Below are 24,173 nucleotides of genomic sequence, written 5' to 3' on the forward strand. Positions count from 1 at the left end.
TGTCAATTTATCCTCCTGAATGTTTCCTTAAAGCTTCATTGATCCTTACCTCTCCTTTAATGCTGCCTCCTTATTTCTTGCCTACATTACTGCAGGAACCTAAGTAGTTTCCTTGGCTCTAGATTTTACCCCACTGCAATCCACTCTACACTGCCCCCAGAGTAATAGTTGTAAAATGCAAATACAACCACTTAGTTCTCAGATTGAAACCCATTAGCAACTCCCTATCACCTATGGACAGCAAAGACTTGCCTTGTATCTGAGACACTCCACGGTATGTGTAGTTACCTTCACTAGTCCCTTCCTGCTCCCCAACACTGTATAGTCTCTATGCCAGTCATACTGGAATCACCTTGCGACTCCAAGTGTGCTGTGCCCCTGCATGTCTGTCCCTATACACCTTTCCTTCTGCTTTAACTTCCCTCCTTATCACTTCTCCCCTCCCCAAAGGTTTCTGCCTGTTATATTCCAACTTATCCTTTAAGATGGCACTCAAAGGTTTTCTCCTTTATGAAAGGCTGCCTTGATACTCTCTCCCCACCACTGTCACAGGACAAGTTATTCTCTTATTCATGTAGTACTTACAGAACTTAATCCAGTGGATTGTTTATTTGCTGATTTGTTTATTTCCCTCTAGTATAGGACCTTATTTACCCTTGTAACCTTCTGTACGTAGCACAATGTGTGGTTTACTGTGCTGATAGGCAGGAATAAGCAAATGTGTACAAGGGTGGCTGTCACCTCAGAATCTAAGAATGGAGCATACTGCTTTTGAATATTACATGAAAATGTAATTTAAAAAAAAACTATCAGGTCATTATAGACATTTCATCATGTAAAAAAAAGGTAGCGGGTTGGCTTAGATGATTAAGGCCTTCTGTGATTCTAAAATTCTAGGAGTCTATGTATCCTATTGTCTACTTTACCTTTTAAACTAGGACAACTACAGAGCTAAAGAGGGCTAGTAACTACTAGAAGATGATTCAATGAATTACAATCATTTTCAAAGTAGAAAGTCAAAGATAACTAAAAAAACAGAACAAAATAAAAAGTTCTGTATTATCTTCAACTTGGAAGAACAATGACTTATTCTGACCCAAGTCAAACAATGATGGAAAAATACACCCCACTGTAAAACCTCGAGAGGCCGTATTTGGCATCTCAACTTTTCAGTTAATGACAGTCCTCATTTAAATTACATCGCATTTCAAAACAGATTGCCTGTTAAATAACTTCATCTTGCAGAAGTACCCTGCTGTGAGAGCTGAAACATTAGCCACAAATGAAATTACTTTGTGAAGATCATAAAATAAGTCAAACAAATTCCAAAACAGAACCTTTCATCTGAAACCCAGTTTCATGTTCTGATCTCTTGATAATAGCCCAGCTTTGTAAATTCTTAGCTGTGTTCTCCTCTATTCATATTTGTTCAGTGCAAGTAAAATTCGGTGAAATTTATCCATTACTTTTTTCTTTTTTAAAGATTTTATTTATTTATTTGACAGAGAGAGACAGCGAGAGAGGGAACACAAGCAAGGGGAGCGGGAGAGGGAGAAGCAGGCTTCCCACCAAGCAGGGAGCCCAATGCAGGGCTCGATCCCAGGACCCTGGGATCATGACCTGAGCCGAAGGCAGATTGCTTAATGGCTGAGCCACCCAGGCACCCCATCCATTACTTTTTGATAGAATTCTTAAAAGGCCTCTGCTATGCTACTCAAGGGCTCTACTAAAAAAGCAAAAAACTGAACAACCAGATCTGCCTGAGAAACCTCTTTATCATTAAATTATCCCCAAAATGAGGTAACACCATGGTTAACCTCTAAAGGACAAAGTTCTCTTGGGTTTTGACACCTCTCTTCATGAGAGTACATATCATATCAGCTATTTTACAAAGAAAATTTGGAAAAGAAAGAGGTAGGGAAGTCAATATGCAGGAAAGGTGAACAGTAGTGAATATTCTAACCATAATGAAGGAGAATGAACAGATCTGATTTTCAAATAACCATTTATTAAGCACTGAAAGTAAAGACCGAAAAACATAAAACTATAAACTTGGAACATGAAAAAATAGAGATTACGATGGCTCTTCACTACCATCTCAAAGAAGTTCCATCAACATCATTCAGCTGCTATGGCTTATCCCAAGTTATTAGTAGAGATAGATTTTGGTTAAAAAACCCAATATAGGGGGCTCTAAGGCAAGTTACATGACCTGTATAAAAAACTCCTTTTCTTCATGTAAAAAAAAAAAAAAAGAAGAGTACATATGTCATATCTCTATCCTAGCATGTTTTTAAAGATTAAGTAAACACCTGTACCCACAGTACAAAGACAAGCATAGGCATACAGGTGTGGTACGATGTTAATATTCTTCCCCTTCCTGGTGGCACCTTTACCTTTGCAGGAGTATCTTTTTGAACATGTTTGCTCTCCCTTCACAAAGTTAAAAAAAGGGCCCAGTGGCACATATCCTTTATTTTCTCCTCCAACTGAGTCCAGCAATTTCATAAGGAAACTGAGACACATTATCAGCTATGTGCTCACTATATGTCCATGGAATATGGCACCTATTTTGGATTGATTCACAGCCTCCAAAAGATATGCTATAGGCCTCAACCCCACGGACCTCAGAATGTGACTTTTTTTTGGAAATAGGGTTGTTGCAGATAAAATTAGTAAATTAAGATGAAGTTATGTTGGACTAAGACAGGCCCCTAACCTGACTGGTGTCCTCTGAAGAGGAGAAGAGACACAGACATGCACGAAGGGAGTACACTCTGTGACGATGGAGGCTGACTCCAGCCCTGTAGCTGTACGCCCAGGAACTGTGAGAACCGCAGACAAGCCACAAGGAAGAAGAAAGATTCTCTCCTATAGGTTTCAGAGGGAACATGGCCTTGCTGACACCTTGAATTCGGACATCTGGCCTCCAGAACTGTGAAACAATAAACTTCTGTTGTTTTAAGCCACCCAGTTAGTGATATCTTAAAACAGCAGCACTAGGAAACCAACACAACCTATCATAAACACAACCCTGGAAGCGTATTACAAGTACCTAATGTGCATAAACAGTCTTGATTTCAGAAGTGTTTTTACAACTATTATTCGGTATGTTACAACTATGTATCCTGTATGATCCTTGGAATGAATCAGGGGATTACTTTCCCACTGTGTCAACTGAGAAATTGAGGATCAAAGAAATTATAAAAGAAGCTCTCACCTTATGACCCAGCAATTGCACTACTGAGTATTTACCCCAAAGATACAAATGCAGTGATGTGAAGGGGCACCTGCACCCCAATGTTTATAGCAGCAATGTCCACAATAGCCAAACTATGGAAAGAGCCCAGATGTCCATCAACAGATCACACACACACACAGACACACACACACACACTGGAATACTACTTAGCCATCAAAAAGAATGAAATCTTGACATCTACAATGACGTGGCTGGTACTATGCTGAGTGAAGCAAGTCAATCAGAGAAAGACAACTATCATATGATCTCACTTATACGCAGAATTTAAGAAACAAAACAGGATTATAGGGGAAGAGTGAAAAAAATAAAACAAGATAAAACCAGAGAGGGAGAAAAACCCAAGAGGCTCTTAATCACAGGAAACAAACTAACAGTTGTTGGAAGGGAGGGAGGTGAGGGGATGGGGTAACTGGGTGATAGACATTTAGGGAGGGCACGTGATGTAATGAGCACTAGATATTATATAAGACTGATGAATCACTGACCCCTACCTCAGAAACCAATAATACATTTTAAATTAATTAACTGAACTTAAATTAAAAAAATAAATAAAATGCCTCAAATAGCGGCACCTGGCTGGCTCAGTAGGAAGAGCACGAGACTCTTGGTCTTGGGTTGCTGAGTTAAGACCCATGTTGGATATGGAGATTATTTAAAAATAAAATCTTTAGGGGCGCCTGGGTGGCTCAGTCAGTTAAGCATCTGCCTTTGGTTCAGGTCATGATCCCGGAGTCCTGGGATCAAGCCCCACACTGGGCTCCCTGCTCAGCAAAGAGCCTGCTTCTCCCCCTGCCCCTCACCCCACTTGTGCTTTCGCTCTCTCTCAAATAAATAAAATCTTACAAAAATAAATAAAATAAAATCTTTTAAAAAATTAATAAAAGAAACTCTCTTCCTATGCTTCTATTTCAAAGACATCTGGGTTGATGTATATAGGACTACACCATAGGCATTACTCTCTACAATCTTCTACTTGGTCTTATTGTTTTCCCTATACTGAGATTTTTTTGATAGTTTTACTAAAATATTCACATTACACAAAATGTATTTTTACCCTTCTAAAGTATAAAGCCAATGGTGTTTAATATAATCATCACCACAATCTAACTTTAGAACATTTTCATCATCCCCAAAAGAAACTCCATGCCTATTAGCAGTCACTCCTCATCCTCCCTTCTGTCCACCCCCTGCAACCATTAATCTATCTTCTGTTTCTATGGAAGTGCTTATGCTGAGCATTTCATATAAATGGAGTCATGTAACATGTGGTCTTTTGTGATTGACTTCTTTCACTTATCCAATTTCTAAGGTTCATCCATGTTGTAGATGCATCAGCACGTTCTAACTGCTAAGGAATACTCAATTCTGTGGATATACTGCATTTGTTCATACATTCATCCACTGACGGATCAATTTATCAGTTGACAGGCATTTGAGTTCCTTCCATTTTTTGGCTATGATGAGTAATGCTGCTATGAACATTTTGCACAAAGATTTCTTCTGGACATGTTTATTTTCATGTGGGTATATAACAAGGAGTAGAATTGCTGGTTTATATGATAACTCTAAATTTAATGTTTGGAGGAACTGCCAGACTATTTTCCAAAGAGGCTGTACATACCATTTTACATTATCACCACCAATGTATAGGGGTTCCAATTTCTCCATATTCCTGGTTATTTGTACATCTTCTTTGAAAAAATGACTATTTTTAGCCCATTTTTTTCTTTCTTAATTTAAATTCAATTAATTAACACATAATGTATTATTGGTTTCAGGGGTACAGGTCTGCAATTCATCAGTCTTATATAATACCCAGTGCTCATTACAACGCGTACCTTCGCCAATGTCCATCACCCAGTTATCCCATCCCTCCAACCCCTGCCCTCCAGCAACCCTCAGATTGTTTCCTATGATTAAGAGTCTCTTATGATTTGGCTCCTTCTCTGGTTTCACCTTGTTTCATTTTTTCCTCTCCTTCCCTATGATCTTCTGTTTTGTTTCTTAAATTCCACATATCAGTGAGATCATGATAATTGTCTTTCTCTGACTGACTTATTTCACTTAGCAAAATACTGTTTAGTTCCATCCATGTCATTGCAATGGCAAGATTTCATTTTTTTGATAGTTGCATAATATTCCATTGTATATATATACACCACATCTTCGCTATCCACTCATCTGTCAGTGGAAATCTGGGCTCTTTCCATAGTATGGCTATTGTGGACATTGCTGCTACAAACACTGGGATGCAGTTGCCCCTTCGGATCACTGCATTTCTATCTTTGGGGTAATTAAGGAGTAGTGCAATTGATATGTTGTAGGGTAGCTCTATTTTCAACTTTTTGAGGAATGTCCATACTGTTCTCCAGAGGGGCTGTACCAGCCACTTTTAATAATGTTGGATCCTATTGACTAGTATCTTTGTGAGAATTTTTGCATCCATGTTCACCAGGGATATTGGTCTGTAATTCTCCTTTTTGGTGGGTCTTTGTATGTTTTGTGATCAAGGTAATGCCGCCTCCTAGAAAAGAGTTTGGAAGTTTTCCTTCCATTTCCATTTTTCTGAAACAGCTTCAGAAAAATAGGTATTAATTCTTTAAATGTTTGGTAGAATTCCCCCGGAGCCATCTGGCCCTGGACTCTTCTTTGCTGGGAGATTTTTTATTACTGCTTCAATTTCCTTGCTGGTTATGGGTCTGCTCAGGTTTTCTATTTCTTCCTGGTTCAGTTTTGGTAGTTTATAGGTCTCTAGGAATGCATCCATTTCTTCCAGATTGCCTAATTTGTTGGCATATAGTTGCTAATAATATGTTCTTATAATCGTTTGTATTTCTTTGGTGTTGGTTGTGATCTCTCCTCTTTCAATCATGATTTTATTTATTTGGGACCTTTCTCTTTTCTTTTTGATAAGTCTGGCCAGGAGTTTATCAACCTTATTAATTCTTTCAAAGAACCAGCTCCTAGTTTTGTTGATCTGTTCTACTGTTCTTTTGGTTTCTATTTCATTGATTTCTGCTTTAATCTTTATTAATTCTCTTCTCCTGCTGGGTTTAGGCTTTATTTGCTGTTCTTTCTTCAGATACTTTAGGTGTAAGATTAGCCTGTGTATTTGAGACCTTTCTTGTTTCTTGAGAAAGGCTTGTATTGCTATATACTTTCCTCTGAGGACCGCCTTTGCTGCATCCCAAAGATTTTGAACAGTTGTGTTTTCATTTCCATGAAAATGTTTCCATGAATTTTTTTGAAAAGATATTATTTATTTATTTAGAGTGAGAGAGCAAGCACAAGTGGAGGGGAGGGGCAGAGGGAGAACCAGACTCCCTGTTGAGCAGGGAGCTCGATGAAGGGCTCAATCACAGAACCCTGAGATCATGACCTGAGCTGAAGGCAGACGCTCAACCAACTGAGCCACCCAGGCGCCCCAATGTTACCAAGAATTTTTAAAATTCTTCTTTAATTTCCTGGTTGACCCATTCATTCTCTAGTATGCTCTCTAGCTTCCATGTATTTGAGTTCTTTCCAACTTTTCTCTTGTGATTGAGTTCCAGTTTCAAAGCATTGTTCTCCAAAAGTATGCAGGGAATGATCCTAATCTTTTTGTACCAGTTGAGACCTGATTTCTGACCCAGGATGTGATCTATTCTGGAGAATGTTCCATGTGCACTTGAGAAGAATGTGTATTCTGTTGCTTTAGGATGGAATGTTCTGAATATATCTGTGAAGTCCAACTGGTCCAGTGTGTCATTCAAAGTCCTCATTTTCTTGTTGATCATCTGCTTAGATAATCTGTCCATTGCAGTGAGGGGATGTTAAAGTCCCCTACCATTAGTATTATTGTTGATGTGTTTCTTTCATTTTGTTATTACCTGGCTTATATAATTGGCTGCACCCATGTTAGGGGCATAATTATTTACAATTGTTAGATCTTCTTGTTGGATAGACCCTTTAATTATGATATAGTGCCCTTCCTTACCTCTTATTGATAGTCTTTGGTTTAAAATCTAATTTGTCTGATATAAGGATTGCCACTCCAGCTTTCTTTTGATGTCCATTAGCATATAAATGGTTTTCCACACCTTCACTTTCAATCTGGAGTTGTCTTTGGGTCTAAAATGAGTCTCTCGCAGACAGCTTATCGATGGGTCTTGCTTTTTTATCCCATCTGATACCCTGTGTCTTTTGATTGGGGCATTTAGCCCATTTACATTAAGGGTAACTATTGAAAGATATGAATTTAGTGCCATTCTATTGCCTCTAAAGTGGCTGTAACTGTATGTTGTTTCTGTTCCTCTCTGGTCTATGTTACTTTTCAGCTCTCTCTTTGCTTACAGGACCCTTTTGAATATTTGTTGTAGGCTGGTTTGGTGATCACAAATTCTTTGTTTCTGTTTGTCCTTTTTATCACTCCTTCTATTTTGAACGACATCCTAGCTGGATAAAGTATTCTTTTTTTAATTATTATTAAAGATTTTATTTATTTATCTGACAGAGAGAGAGACAGTCAGCGAGAGAGGGAACACAAGCAGGGGGAATGGGAGAGGAGGAAGCAGGCTCCCAGCGGAGGGGCCCAATATGGGGCTCGATCTCAGGACTCCGGGATCATGCCCTGAGCCGAAGGCAGACGCTTAACGACTGAGCCACCCAGGGGCCCCTGGATAAAGTATTCTTGGCTGCATATTTTTCTCGTTTAGCACACTTAGCCCATTTTTTAATTAGGTTATTTCTTTATCATGATTGAGTTGTAAGAGTTCCTTATATATTCAGGATATAAGTCTTTCATCAGATATGTTTACCAATATTTTTTCCTCCTCTGTGGGTTATCCTTTCATTTTCTTGATGGTACTATATGCAGCACAAAAGTTTTTAATTTTGATAATGTCCAATTTGGCTATTTTTCCCTCCTATCACTTATACTTTTGTTGTTGCATCAATGAGGCTTCTGGCACCCAAGGTCATGAAGAGTTCTTCCTTTATTTTGTTCTAAGGCCTTTATAGTTTCAGTTCCTACATTTAGGTCTATGATCCATTTGAGTTAATTCAAGTGTAAGATAAAAGGAAGGTATCTACTTTATTCTTTGGCATGTGGATGTCCAATAGCTCCAGCACAATTTGTTAAACCCTTGATTTCTTTAACTCATATTTTGACTTTTTGTACTACATACATTTTTTTGGTGTTACTTGAAATCTATGGTGAAATGAGGTTGTTGTAAATAAAGTAATTGACTTAAAATAATATTTGACCAAGGTCATATGCCTAGTAAGTGGCAGAGCTGGGACTGAACCACAGGTCTTAGGATGTCGAATTTCATGTTTTTGTGAGAACACAGTATTACCTTTCATGTAAACACGTTTCAGATTTATTCATCAAAGATAAGAAAAGATAAGCTTGAAACTATATTTTTTATACAAGGAATGACTGGAGATAAGATTTTGCTTGCTCCTTTTTATATATGCCAATAACAGCCAAAATCTGTTGAGCAATTTGTGTCAGAACTGTTTTAAACAGTGTATAACCTTAATCATCACAACAATCTTAGAAAATAAAAACAAGTGTCAAAAAAAAAAAAAAAGGAAAAAGAAAAACAAGGATCTACCCTACTCCTTCCTCTTTTTACAGATGGGGAAGCTAAGGCACAAAGATGTTAAGTAAATTGCTCAAGATCACAGAGTTGGTAAATGATAAGAACCCATGCAATCCAGCCTCAAAGACTTTGTTGTTGTTGTTCTTCTGTTTTTTAAAGATTTTATTTATTTATTGGAGAAAGAGAGAGAGTCAGCGAGCAAGCATGAGTGGGGTGGAGGGGCAGAGGGAGAGGGAGGAACAGACTCTCCACTGAGCAGGGAATCCAATAATGGGGTTCGACCCCAGGACCCTGAGATCATGACCTGAGCCGAAGGCAGACGAGCCACCCAAGCACCCCAAGACCATGTTCTTCTTAACCACTTTGAAAGCAAATTACTTAAGAGAAAACCATTCACCAGGCTATGCTTAAATGGATCAGCAACTGTCTAGAAAGGGAGAGTTAGCTCTTTTAATTATTGCCACTGCTGTCTCAGGTGAACAGAGAGTAAGCTCATGAGGATGGCCAACAGCTCTATAAGAGGGAAATTACTAATTTACTAGAATCAGGTATAAAAATATTTTTTTTTTAAAGATTTTTTTTATTTATTTATTCGACAGAGATAGAGACAGCCAGCGAGAGAGGGAACACAAGCAGGGGGAGTGGGAGAGGAAGAAGCAGGCTCCCAGCGGAGGAGCCCGATGTGGGACTCGATCCCAGAACGCTGGGATCACGCCCTGAGCCGAAGGCAGACGCTTAACCGCTGCGCTACCCAGGCGCCCCCAGGTATAAAAATATTAAATGTTGATGACTAACTGAAGAGATAATCTCATTTTAAAAACAGAAAAATAGGGGTACCTGGGTGGCTCAGTCAGTTAAGCGTATGCCTTCAGCTCAAGTTATGATCCCAGAGTCCTGGAATAGAGCCCAGCAAGCCTGCTTCCCCCTCTCCTTCTGCCTCTCCCCCTGCTTTCTTTCTCTCTCTCTCAAATAAATAAGTAAAATCTTTAAAACAAAACAAACAAACAAAAACAGAAAAATAGGGGCGCCTGAGTGGCTCTGTCGGTGGAGCATTTGCCTTCGGTTCAGGTCATGACCTTGGGAGTCCCGAGCTCGAGCGCCAACTCAGGCTCCCTGCTCAGTGGGGAGTCTGCTTCTTCCTATGCTCCTCCACCCCGCTCGTGTTCTCTCTCTCTCACTCATTCTCAAATAAATAAATAAAAATAAAATAAAATAAAAATAAAAACAGAAAAATATTTAACAGAAATACTGCAGTGGGTGGCACAACTAAAGACAAAAACCAATAATATAAATACCAGAAGGGAAAGGAAAGGCCGGTGTAAATACAGAGGAAGGAACTCTGGAAGTCTCCAATGACCACAAAGCGAATGAGTCAAGCAGGCAGTGTTGTGACAGGATGTATTGAGAAGACGATTAACACAAAAGGGTTAGGGAGAAATCGTTCCTTTGGTGAGACCCCTGGTAGAATGTGAACGCCACTTTTGAGTCAGTGAGATCCCTGGTAGAATGTGAACGCCACTTTTGGTACCATATGTCAAGAAGCACAGGGAGAAACCAGAAAGGGTTTGAACAAGAGAAACGAACAGACCCAAACAACAGGAAACAGTACTTGTTAGAAAAAGAACTTGCAGTTTACCTAAAACAGTAAATGTTGATTTAATGATGGCCCTTAGACAGGAAGACCATTGGAAGCCTCTTCCCTAAACCCTGCAGGCTTTGGCTCTTTCCAGTCAGTTATTTCTCAGTCAAATATCACTTTCTTAGAGGCTTTTATCCTAGGTAGACTCCTCAGGTTCTAGCACACCGCTCTGTATTATTCTCTTTGTAGCATGTAACAATCTGAAGTTCTGGGGCGCCTGGGTGGCACAGCGGTTAAGCGTCTGCCTTCGGCTCAGGGCGTGATCCCGGCGTTATGGGATCGAGCCCCACATCAGGCTCTTCTGAGCCTGCTTCTTCCTCTCCCACTCCCCCTGCTTGTGTTCCCTCTCTCGCTGGCTGTCTCTATCTCTGTCAAATAAATAAATAAAATCTTTAAAAAAAAAAAAAAAAACAATCTGAAGTTCTCACTATTCTAATGAATCTATGGCCCCTCTTGTCCCATTAAGATGTAAGCTGTTCAAGAGCAAAACCCCTGAACACTGCTTTATGTCTAGTACATACTTTTTATGTCTGGTATATATCTGGGAAGTAGTATTTTACAAATACCTGTAGCATCTATATCTGCGAAGAAGCAACAAAGAAAATAAGTTTTCAAATCAGAGATGGCAGATAGCAGTAAAACACTGGAGAAATTACTTAATAGTCAAAGTAAAACCCACACGCTGCTGAAGGATACTGCGGGCCTTTAAGAATAGTCACTCCTCTGTCTTAGGTATCTCACAAACTCACCTGCCTTAAGGCTAAATAATTTCTAGTGGTTACTCCCAACTCTATGATTCAATACTTTACAGCATAAAGTCTTACAAGAAATAAATAATCATTGAGTTCTTACGATGTACTGAACAGTGTTCTAAGGCTTTACATAAATCAAATTATTTAGTCCTCACAATTCTGAAATAAATTCTTTTCTTCTTAAAATGGGGGCTCTTTAGCTTAAAAATATTAAATAATTTGCCCAAAGTTACTCACCCAGTTCATATGTGGTGGAGCTGGGATTTAAATCCAGACAATTACACCATTCATTTAAGATTGAAATAAATTTAAACAAAGCAAAAATAATATTAAACAGGAAATAACCGATTGGTAAGTTATGGCATAGAAGTTATGTGACATGGATTTTCTCCTCTACAGTTTGACAGATTTACTATGTGGATCCTTTCAAATTCTGCCTTGCTGTAATGTTCCAACACATCTTGGGGTTATTGTTGATATACTATTTTTTCCTTTGCAATGATGCCTTTATTCAAAGAAATATATATTTATAATGAAGCATTCCTGTCAAACTAGAGAAACAATATAATGAACCTCCATGTACTGACATATCTTAAATAATTATCAACATGTGGCCAATCTCATCTCATGTATACTGAAAATATAAATACTGAATCATGTCAAAGGAAATCCCGGTATGTTATTAGTCGCAGCCTTTATTCTATCTCTAAAAAGATTTCACTGTTTAGTGACTAACATAATAAAAAAAATTAAAATAAAAAAATAAAAATATTTCATTAAGTCTGAAATGCATTTAATTCCTTTCTTTCAAGTAGAATTGCTAGCAATACAAGGAACAATCCTGAAAGGGGATTTCTACTATCAAAAGGAAAAGCAAAGGACAGTGCCAAAAATAATTTCTCAAAAAATTACTAAATAAACTCTAAGTGATGCGCATTTAGAAATGTGATAACATCTTAGGTACTACATTATAGCAGGAACTAAATTTAAATTAGAAAATATTTTATAAGTTTTAAGAAAAAACTAGGGGTTTTGTGCCTAGCATGCTGATAAATATTATTTCCAGATGTTATGAGAGTCCAACAAACACAAAAATAGAAACAATTAAATACCAACATATACCTGTTTATCTCCCAGGTCAGGGTCCCCTTTACTAGAGTCAGAGCTGACATCGTCTTCATCAGAACTGTTGATGTCTTCTTCCTCATCCGAAGGAAGTTCACCAAGACCAAGATCAAGATCGTTGTGTCCCTCCTGGGATGCTCCAGGACTGCTTCAGTAGAAAGTATCACATTGGTCACCTTTAATAACAAGGAATACTCCCCAAAACCCACACAGGATCGACCTTCTTATTTCTATGATGTAAGCTAGGTATAGCTAAGGGATGTGAACACAGGGATGGAAATAGCCAGACCAACCAAACTTCCCCTCCTCTTTCGCTAGCTCAGCTGTCAAAAACCCAAATTCATTTTGGGTTTAAAAGAAACATCTTGAAAAGCATGTATTATCATGATAGGAAGGTGGGTGAGAAGCAAGTTTTCCAGCTGCCCTAATCCTATGCTTCCACATCTTCTTCCTTGAAAAAATCAGGTCTCTATTCCTATGAACCAAGAAGGCTTGTAAGGATGTAGCCTAGGTTACCACAAAAGGGCACTCACTGGCTACACAGGAATGTTAGAAGAGTATGGTGTTTCCCTGGGTCTGTTTTTCTTTTCTTTCTTTTTTTTTTTTTTAAAGCAACTAACAAGTCTACCAGAATTGGGAGGTAATAAACAAGGCATGTGCTACTGTGAGCATGTACCCAGCCTCCCTGATAATCCCCAGCTCCTTTTATGTAACCACATCATAAGACATGGGAAGGGACGAGGATGTTAAAAATTCTTGGGCTCTGATCCAGACCTGCTGAATCAGGAACTCTAGGGGTGCAGGCTCCCTAGGGGATACATGTTGAAGTTTGAAAATCACTGTACCAGGCCATTTTTACAAACTCCACCTTGTCAGCCTGACGTCATCAACATTTCCCACTTTGTACCGAGACAGATCTCTTCAATCTAAGAGCCATTGTTGCAATCCAGTCTGTGGGGGGGAATTCCACAGCAAAGTTCCCCAGGAAGACAAGAGAAATAATTCTTTCTAACTTCGTTGTAAAGACTCAGGAAAAGTTATCTGTAGCAACTGCTTTCCTGTCTGCAGCTTACAGGGATATCTGTAGAAGAGTCAGTAAAAGATTCACAGCAAATCATCAGGGGAAAACACTCAGAATAAAGAGACAGTTGCATTTCACCCTGGCAGGTCCCTTTATGGGTCAAGGGCAGGTCACTCAACTGCCAAGGCTCCTACAAGTTATGAAAACTTCTAATAGGAATCTTAAAAGCTAAAGATGAATTATCTGCCAGCTCCTGATTACACATTGTAGGATACAGACAGCCTCAGATGCCATTCCTGGAACTCAACTGTTACACAAACCACTTGGATGAAGGCAGAATGCCAAAAGGAACACCTCCCTCTGCCAAAGACAGGGGTTCCTTATTATTCAGTAGCTGGAGGGCCTCGGGGAATCATATCGCAGCCTCAAGCAGGTGGGTGCACACCTGATCACAGCTCCATGACATGGAGGAGACTCACTCCCCAGGGAGGAGTTGGGGGTGGAGAGCGGAAGCTTCCTAGTCAGATCACTGGCAAGATTCACTGTCTCTGGGGGCAGGGACAGGAGCCCAACCCAGCTGGGTAATTAAGTTGATTTCAATTAGCTAGAGTAAATAAAGTTAAGAGGATATAGAAACTGCAGGATACATCCATATAAATCAAAGAAAACGTACCTTCACTTGTTCTTAGAGTAATTCTTTATCTCTCTACACCCTCTAAAACCCTGTTACTCAAAACACGTTCAATCTATGAGCAGCCTCAGCATCACCAGGAAGTAATACAGAACTTTTTTTTAGTAATACAGAACTTCAGTCCTCACCCTGCTGCACTGAATCACAATCTGGTTATAACAAAATCACAGTAATCTGGTTTTTTCAATTAGTGCACTCTTTTAGACTCAACGGTATAAAAATTTTGAATAATCAGTAACAGAGCTTGTATCACCTGTGAGGAAATTAGGTTTATTTTGTCTGAAGAGAGAGCTGAGAGGTGTTTCTTGGTCCAACATTTGGAAAGCCATTATTAAGGAGAAAGTAAGCAGTTAGTTGCCTCAACCATTAGGAATATAAATATTTACAAAAGTTAATATATAAGAACAAGAAAAAAAACTTTAAATATTAAAAGGATATGGATCAAAACATAACTGCCACAAAATATTGGGAGATTTTATTTTATTTTTTTTTAAGATTTTATTTATTTGTCAGAGAGAGAGAGCACACAAGCAAGGGGAGCAGTAGGCAGAGGGAGAAGCAGGCTTCCTGCTCAGCGGGGACTTGATCCCAGGACCCCAGAATCAAGACCTGAGCCTAAGACAGATGCTTAACCAACTGAGCCAACCAGGCGTCCCTGAAATAGAAATATCTTAACAAGGGATACGATTTTAAAGGAAGGATAATGGATTTAGCAGCAAAATCAGGAAAGACGGCACGTTCATCTTTATGGGATCAAACAGAAAAACTGTTGATTAATCTATTTTTTCATGTAATCCTTAACAGCTTTCAAATCTATAGGTCTCTGATAATGAAATGTGGATTTCTTACCAATGCCAGTGATTAAAAGTTGGGGGCTCTTGTGTTCTTTACATTTCCTTTCCACCGTCTGGAAGATAACGTCCTAACACTGTCGGCTTTCCGGGTTAAAGGAACAGGACATGGTGCTTCCTCTACATTTTCTTGCCTGGTTATTTCATAATTTGATAATCAAAATAAAAGGAAAGTAAGCTGCAACCACAACCAGGACAGAGTCAGGACTGGGCTCTACCTCCCCAGGCCATCCCTTCCAAGTCCGATTCGTTTCTGGATGGAGTAAGGACAGAGAAAATAAAGCCAGAAGTAAATTCCCACAATTAGGCAGCTGTTCTTAGTTCTGTAAGTCAAGGATCGACACATTTGGACTGATTATTTAATGCCATCACTTTTTAAAAAATTATTTATTTTTTGTTTATGTTATTTGGGATATACGGACAGTATACCCTCCAATGGAAGTACATCAAATTTCTCTTTCAGGTAAGCTGTCACATGGAGGAGGATTTCTCTTTTAGAAGGAGTTGTCTTGGGACACCTGGGTGGCTCAGATGGTTGGGCATCTGCCTTCGGCTCGGGTCATGGTCCCCGGGTCCTGGGATCAAGCCCTGCGTCAGGCTCCCTGCTAGGCGGGAAGCCTCCTTCTCTCTCTCCCTCTGCTGTTCCCCCTGCTGGTGCTCTCTCACTCTCTCTGTCAAATAGGTAGGTAAAATCGTTAAAAAAAAAAAAAAAAAAAAAAAGTCTTCTAAAAAATTGTTATTAAATCCATTTCCCGTAAGAGTTTTCAGGGAAGTGAAACCTGCTCAGCACTGAGCCAGACATCACCACCAAAACATTCTTGAGAGCCTCCATTAAACTGAAAATTCCAGCAAAGGGAGGGGAAGCAGGGCAAGGATAGCAGCAAAAGGAAAAGGGGAAGCAGGGTTAACTGAAGAACACTTTGAAAGCACTGAATCCTGTCCTCTGTTGTTGATGAATCCAGTTACCTTTTTCCTCTCTTGTCTGCCATTTTATTCTGAGCCCCTTAAACCATGAATGTTCCACGTAATTCCTTCCAAACTTGGAAGAAAAAGTTCATTCTAATACCCTCAGCTTCAAAGTTTCTTTCTCATTTCAAGTCACAACATGTAAATCTGAACTTCTGTGATCTTTCTCTTCCTCTTCCTTCTACTCCTAGACCAAACTGAACAAAACCTGCTAGTCCTCAGGATGTTGTTATAATTCTTTTACAAATGCTGTCGCATTATGACTTGGTGATTATGTGTTTCCTTTGGCTGCTTTCATATTCATTGCAGAATGAATGGAAGAAACTACTGGTAAGCACTTAGGGATGAATATTATATAGAAAAATAAGCAAAAATTTTTTTCATAAGTTATATATTATTATATGCCAACTACATACTACTGGTTCACAATTTTCACCAGAGAAGTGTTTCTATTTAGTTTCACCAGAATATGTTTTACTCAGGTACCTCAGCTCCTTTACTGAATTTCAGATTCCAATATCAGGTTGAAAGCCATGAATCAAATCCAAAAAATGATTTAAAACCACTTTTATTCTTGTTTTCAGGTCCTCCTTTCAATTACACGGTGCTTGGAGAATTTTCTCCATTTTCCACTCAGATGACTTACCTGGGAATTACCCCTAAAACGAGTAAGTTATTTCTCTACTACTTTTAGGACACATGGCACAACTGTGAGATAGGTATATGTGGCCATTTTCATCCTCGAATAAAGCAAGATTCATGTACGTGTGGCATGTTTTTAGGTTTTCCAAACTTGGGATCTTGAACAATTATTTTAAGTACTTGCAAACCCAGGGTGACAGAACATAAAAGCCAAAAGGTAACACAGAGTCTGAAGCAAACTTATCTGACCTGAACAAAAATCAGGCTCCTCAAGGTTGACCCCTCTGTGCTAAGAGGCAAACCACATCATCTGATAGGTTTTCTCTATTACGTCTATGCTTTGACGAAAAAGAAACTGCAATGCCTCAATAACATGTAAGGCTGTGGACAGATGATGTTCATATTACACATTATATAATAGCGGAAATCCTTCCTCTTAAAGAAAGGTATACACATTAGTTTTTAAATATATATTAGTTTTTAATCTTTTGAGAGACTGTTAGGACAAACTTTAATTTTAAAAATTAATGATTTTATTAACTGGACTTAAGTAAAAAAAAGTCTATAATTTCACAAATGTATTCAATATATTCACTTCTTTCAGTTAAGCACTTTAAGAAAACAGAGAACATGAATAAATAAAATCACTACAATAAGGGATAATAGCACAGCAGGACTTTGTTACCACAAAAAGGAAAGGAAGTGAAAAGAAATTTGCAGCATAAAATGCATACAATTAGTGTTTTACTCTCTTTGGTTCATGAATTTTAGAGGTGTTAACAGCCAAGCCTTTTAAAACTAGCAAGCTAGGGTTCACGGCTTCTGAAAAAGGAACCACAGAGAAATAACCAACTTCCCTGAAATATAAACTGGAGGACTGTTTAAAAGCTGGTTTTGGGGCACACTGTCAGGAAGGAATTCTAGGCTTCAGTGATGGACTTGAAAAACACGTCCACTTCGTTTTCCACGGGGCAGCCTTAACCTTTTAAATACCATTCCCGTTCCCTTTCCCAGAAATGCATTTGTTATTAGGATTCTCTAAACTGTAGCCTAATAATTAAAAACAAAATCAGGGTCAGTACCCAGAGGCTGCTATTTAAAATACAGTCATTGTGGGACAACTCCAAAAATGGTTTAAAAAAACAAATGCAAACAAACAAACAAAAAAACGCCACAGAATTCAAAATTCCTTAAAGTCAAGAGAACCTACCCAGATGTCACACCTGTTTTATTTAAGTAATGTCAGAGTCAGGAAGGTTTAACTACAAAGAAACCGTGCTAAAAGGAATTTGCATCAATGACTACTAATATCAGAGTCTGGTTAAATAATTCGGGGCACATCCATACAATGAATTTCTCAACAGCTGTTTAAAAAATGAGGTGGATCTAGGCATGATGATATATAGACTGTTCTCCAAGAATATTGCTGGGTCTAAAAGAAATCAAGGCATGGAGCAGTGGGCATCCATTTGTGTAAAAAAGCAAAAGCAAGATAACAGATACACATAAAAACATATATATGCATATACATGCTTATGTGTGTATGTATATATTATGTTTGTATATAAAACGTACACACCCAAAAGCACAAATATGCCAGTAGATATCTCTGTAAAGATTCAGAAGAAACTGATAACAATGTTTGCCTCTGGGGCTAAGGTCTGAGTTAAGAGAGACTTCATAATTTACCCTTCGGTGTTTTTTAAAAATATTTTTAATATGCGTATTATTACTTTTTCAAAGACAACACATACACACACAGACACATACACACACACACAAATATTTTTAATATGCGTATTATTACTTTTTCAAAGACAACACACACACACACACACACACACACACACACACACACTTACAAACCCAGAAACTTTGGAAAGTTTTATAAAGATGGTTCAGAGGACCACCTCTTTAGGTATAGCTTAGTCCTTTCTCAGGGAGATAAAAAAAACAAACCAAAACAAGAAAGATGGACCTGTCTCTCTCCCTGCCCCCCTCCCCAGGTTTGGGGTTCTACACATTTTCTTTTAAAGATTTTATTTTTAAGTAATCTCTACACCTAATGTGGGGCTTGAACCCACAACCCCAAGATCAAAAGTCACTCAATGGACAGACAGAGCCAGTCAGGTTCCCCCTGGACCTCTGCACATTTTCAAGATTGCCTTTATTTGATCCCTTTAACTACTTTTTAGGTGGGAAGGCATACAGACTATGCCTTTCCCTTACAGCCTGTAGGCGATTGTTCAGGAAAACCATTAGTACGCCTCTAGATAATAGATAGGGAGGAAGGACCAGAATTCTGGCCAGCCAGCTGACGACTTTAAAAAGAGAAAAAGAGGGGCTCCTGGGTGACTCAGTTGGATAGAGCAGTGCACTGGGCTCTGCGCTCGGCAGGGAGTCTGCTTGGGATTCTCTTTCCCCCTCTGCTCCTCCCCCTGCTCTTTCTCTCTCTCTCAAATAAATAAACATATCTTTTAAAAAATATAAAAATAAAAAGAGAAAAAGAGGCTGTAGAGGGATTGTTCAACATTCTGCAAGGGCCACAGAGTAAACACACAACTTATTGCCTATGCCACAGTGAACAGTACCATACTATCAGGCATTTCCCACAGCATTCTGGGTTGTGGGAAAACTCCTGGCCTGCAGGTAAGAATGACCATGTCCTCCAGGGTTCCTGGTGCAATCCCAGTGACACAAGAGGAGCCTAAGGCTGATCACAGTCCCGCAGGCACTCTGTCCCTCCAGCTTAGCTGGAAGGCATCTGGTTCAAGCATGAGCTGCTCCTAGCTAGAGAGGAAATTGTTATAAAAATGCCTCCTGAAACAAGCACTCGCTAAAATACCAAACATTTAATTACCAGCAATTTTGCTTTCTTAAAATTTGGAGGGGTTTGAGAATGATTCCTTAAAATACTCTTCAAGAAATGTGCACCGAAATCTTTTTCTTAATACAAACAGAAAAGCATTCTATTGAGCTTAGAATTACCTCCAAATAAAATGCAGCAGGTTGCCAATCCAGTTGTGTCACGGTAGTGAAGATGGTGTTTATTTGTGGAAAAATGAAAAAATTTTAAGTTAAAGTTGACTGACATCCTTTCTTCCCTTAACCTCCTCATTAGGTAATATATAACTCATGAGTAAAGGACACTAGAAATAATGAGGTTGGGACGGCTACATGAGCGTGCTTCACATTCAGCCGTACACATGCGCGTGTGTGCACACACACAGAGATGCTGCATATTTACAGATATTTACACATACATTTATACATATATTTTCGTATATATATTCTATAATATTTAAAATACATAAAATTGCTATACCATTTATTTCAATAAATATCGAGGGCTTATTTTATACATTATTTTAGGGGCTCGATGAAGATAATCTAATAGAACTAGTTAATGCTGAAACTGTAAATCGTATTGGTTGCTTCTCTTTTTACCTGCCCAGTGAAACTTTCCTAAACAGATAAAGGCAGAAGGAATTGGGATAACCACAATAATTAGCATAAAGGCAGGGACAATTTTCTAAAAAGAATACAACTGAAAGTCAGTGCATGATAAATGTTAAAGGCAGTGCACAGACACTAAGGGCCACCGAACCAGAGAAAGAGACACCCTTGCAGGCTGGGGCAGTCAGAGGTTTGAGGGACAGGTACTTGGGGGCAAGGTGGTGGCATGGATTTCTGTGTGATGAGAAGTTAGAGTGTCTACTAAGTTAGAGAGAGATCCCTCACTTGGCAGGCAGCCATGGCAGAAGAGGCAATCACCCAACCATAATGGGAACTGGGGATCCAAACCAAAGCCCTCTCCTTGGCCTTGCCAGGTTCTAACACTAACGTAGGGAACCTAGTTGGGGAGCCGGGCCAGGGGAGTAAGACTGGTTGATGACGACATAAAGATAAACACCTCATCCTTTGACTATCTTCTTAAACAGGGTGACCATGTGTTTTTGTGTCAATTGTACACACCATGTTGCTTCCACTAATTTCTTTTCATCACAATCCGAGCAGCCACTGAAAAGGTGGTGAGACTTTTGGAAAATATGATCATTCCCTCTGCCTGTGCTATGCTCTTGATTGTGAATTGGTGTGAAAGTACTGTGGTATAATACCTATTGTGTTCTGCCTTGACACCTATGTAAAACCACAAGGACGCCAAATGGCCTAACGACAAGTTGCCCTTCCTACTCTGTTCCCTCAGATAGGGTGTCCTAGCCAAACAACCTTCTCTCTCACAGGGACAGTTCCGGCTACACCTGAGTAGAGGATTTTAGCCCCTTGCCAACACGTACAATTATTCAAACCAGCCAATCACATTGTCCCATGGGAACCAAAGGTCACCCCACTCCCTTGATACTGCAGAATCTGACTTCCACAGCCCCTGGTGAATCACTCTTGTTCCCAAGTGCAATCTCAGTGTGGCCCTGTGTGGCATGCTATGTCCTTCTCCCTTAGGTGGTACGGTGACCGACAAACTGCTCTCAATCTCATCTGTCTGGTGTCATGCGTCTGGCAATCTCCATAACGCATGGTCACCTTCCTCACCAACAGGGTGAACAGGAAATAATCAAAACATTATTAATTAACTTATTAATTATATTACAAATTAAATATTAAGTTATATATTTATTTTAAAATTACATGCAAATTATAAGCTAAGGATTGATTATTAATTTAATTAATTGCTAATTAAAAATAATTAAAACCACCAAAGAGGGTGCCATTTGCTGGGATCTTTACGAAGCAGGTGCACTGATAGTTTCTAACAGAATTATCCTGATAAATCCCCTTGAAGGGTGTATCAAGTTAGCTTCCTGTACACCTAATCATATTTTGCATATACATCCAAAATTTGCCATGATAAACTTAAGCAATTTTCAAGTTAAAGGTATTAATGTTATGTGTTACAAAAATACAACACATTCCATGTTACAGAATATTCAATGTTACATTAAATACATTATTCCCACTATAGTAGGGAATTACAAGGAAACCAGTAAACTCAAAGGACTTCTGCTTTCCATCCAAGATCTTATTGTAGCCAAGCCTACTTGAGTGTTCCCATTTTCTAACAGGAACTACAACCTGTAATTGGGATTTCCCACTGCCATGGGGAAAAGGATAGTAGGCTTCTTGCGAACCCGTAAGTAGCCAAGATGGGGAGGTTAGATTGTCACTCATGAACACACCAATTCACTTCGTTATTTAAAACTATACATGAACAATTCTACTTATCATTTGTCTTCCTCAGGTACTATCCACAAAAGAACTGTCCTAAAAGTCTACTCTAGGCCACACCTATGAATCATCAGTAATCCCAGAGAGCCATGAGGAACCCACTTCTTTCTCGGAACACACTGGGGACACAGGTCTATTTTTTTAAGACTGAGAGGCTGGAGAGGGCATCAGGAAAGGACATGGGCTTTTTTCCTCCACTCTTATTCCCATGCATCACTATATCTTTCCACTAGTTACATTATTAACTAGCTCCCTGTTTCTTTTTAGCTTTCTGGACTGGGAAACCAAGAAACATCTTAACATTTCTAACAAACGTGCACAGCATCTTCGAGGCTAGAGCCAGGACAAATGGAAGGGAAGTAAAAATAAACATGCGTTTAAGAAGTGAGATACAGAGATTCACTTTAGACAGGGTCAGAAGCATTTCATTACATTTTCATGCATTTCTAGGAGCAGAGAGAAGGCAGTAGTGAAGAGAAGAAAAAACACCTAAACCTAAGACAGACTTGCATTTGAATCTAGGCTCCATCGCTCACCTGGCTGTGTGGAAATGGCTGGCTCTTTAGGCTCTTCTCTAAACTATAAAATTGAGATAATACCACTGGCTATGAAGATTAAATGAGATAATGTGCACATGTCTAGTACATGCAATGGACAGGAAATAAAGACGAATTTTTAAAAAGCAGACATGCGAAGAAGGAGAACAAATTGGTCCATTACGTAAGTGGAATGAAGGGTAAGAGGAACTGGAAGGTTTTGTTCTTGTTCACCCCTGGTTACCACAGAATTGAGTATGATACCTGATCTATTTCCAGCATGAATGAATGAATAAACTAGTGGCCTTTATCCTTATATCTCACACAAAAATAGTACTATATGAGTAGACAAGTCCAGTCGGCTGCTGCTTTCTGTAAGGCCCATGAGTCAAGAATGGCTTTTACATTTTAAATGGTGGAAAAAAAATCAAGAGTAATATTTTGTGGCGTGTGGAAATTACAGAAAACTCAATTTTCAGTGTCTACAAATAAAGTTTTATTGGAACATAGCCACACACATTTGTTTTTGGACTGTCTATGGCTGCTTTCATGCTATATCCACAGAGTTGAAGAGCTGCAACAGACATCAGGTGGCCTGTAAAGTCTAAAATATTTACCATCTGACCCTTTAGGGAAAAAGTTTACTGACCCTTGCTTTAGTAGCTTAACCAGAAAAAGCAGTACATCTGCTTTGGAGCAAAAAATTGCGGGGCACCTGGGTAGCGCAGTCGTTAAAGCGTCTGCCTTCTGCTCAGGGCGTGATCCTGGCGATCTGGGATCGAGTCCCACATCAGGCTCTTCCGCTATGAGCCTGCTTCTTCCTCTCCCACTCCCCCTGCTGTGTTCCCTCTCTCGCTGGCTGTCTCTCTGGCACATAAATAAATAAAATCTTTAAAAAAAAAAAAAAAAAAAATTGCCTGTTTTCATCTTAGCTCTGCCACTTACTATCTAAGTGAAACTGACTAATAAGCTCTTAACCTCAATTTGCCTCAGTTTCCTCATCCATAAAATAGGGATAATAATAATGCCTACCTGAAAGGACTTTATGAGGACTGAATGAATTTATATGAATAATGTACTAACAACAATGCCTCATACATAGAAAACTCATTCGCTTGCATGCATGCTCTCCTTCCTCAAACATTTAGAATGTGATATGTAATATTAAAAAAATTATTCCTCTAAACAATTAAAAGTCTAGACTTGTATAAAAAATGACTTCAGAGAGAAGCTTCTGCATTATCAGTCATGTGAAACAGCTCATCATCAGTGTACATGGCTGAGTAAAGAACTCCTGCAATGAGATCATCTGAGCCATGGTTTCAGGGCAGATCACCCCTGATCTTGTTCTAAACATTTAATTTCACTGCCTCTTTTTGGGAGCTTACTACTTGTACAGTAATATCCTGGAAGCTCAGAATAATCACAATTTTACCTACATCACAACACTATCTCCTATTTCTAAAAGAATTTCAGTTACCAACTAATTTAGAGGTGTCCCATTAGATCTCAAGATACTTTTAAAAACAGCTTTTTAAACACTAGTTTTATCCCTCTTTGTTAAATAAAGATCGCAATGAACAGCACAGACTGGAAAGATTTCTAAAAGATATAAAAAGCATGCGTCATGCAATGAAGTTGCTAATTCTTTTGGTTATGGGAACTTTATTTTGCAATGTAAAGCAAAGAGAAGTATTTCTTTTTTATTATTTTTTAAAGATTTTATTTATTTATTTATTTATTTGAGAGAAAGAGAGAGAGCACAAGCTGAGGGAGGAATAGAGGGAGGGAGAGGTAGAAGCAGACTCCCCACTGAACGGGGAGCCCAACATGGGCCTCGATCTCAGGATCCTGAGATC

General features: G+C 39.0%; 1 protein-coding gene across 1 annotated transcript in view; it reads right to left on the bottom strand.

Annotated features, from left to right (window-relative positions):
* The window catches only part of FGD6 (FYVE, RhoGEF and PH domain containing 6), a 110,772-nt gene that overhangs the window by 62,621 nt on the left and 23,978 nt on the right, over nt 1-24,173 (bottom strand). Inside the window, exon 3 of the mRNA XM_008687699.2 lies at nt 12,361-12,508. Within this exon, the coding sequence (XP_008685921.2) occupies nt 12,361-12,508 (148 nt within the window). The remainder of the gene's footprint in view (nt 1-12,360; nt 12,509-24,173) is intronic.

The sequence above is a fragment of the Ursus maritimus genome, unplaced genomic scaffold, assembly GCF_017311325.1.
Source record: "Ursus maritimus isolate PB19 unplaced genomic scaffold, ASM1731132v1 scaffold_21, whole genome shotgun sequence".
Lineage (NCBI taxonomy): Eukaryota > Metazoa > Chordata > Mammalia > Carnivora > Ursidae > Ursus > Ursus maritimus.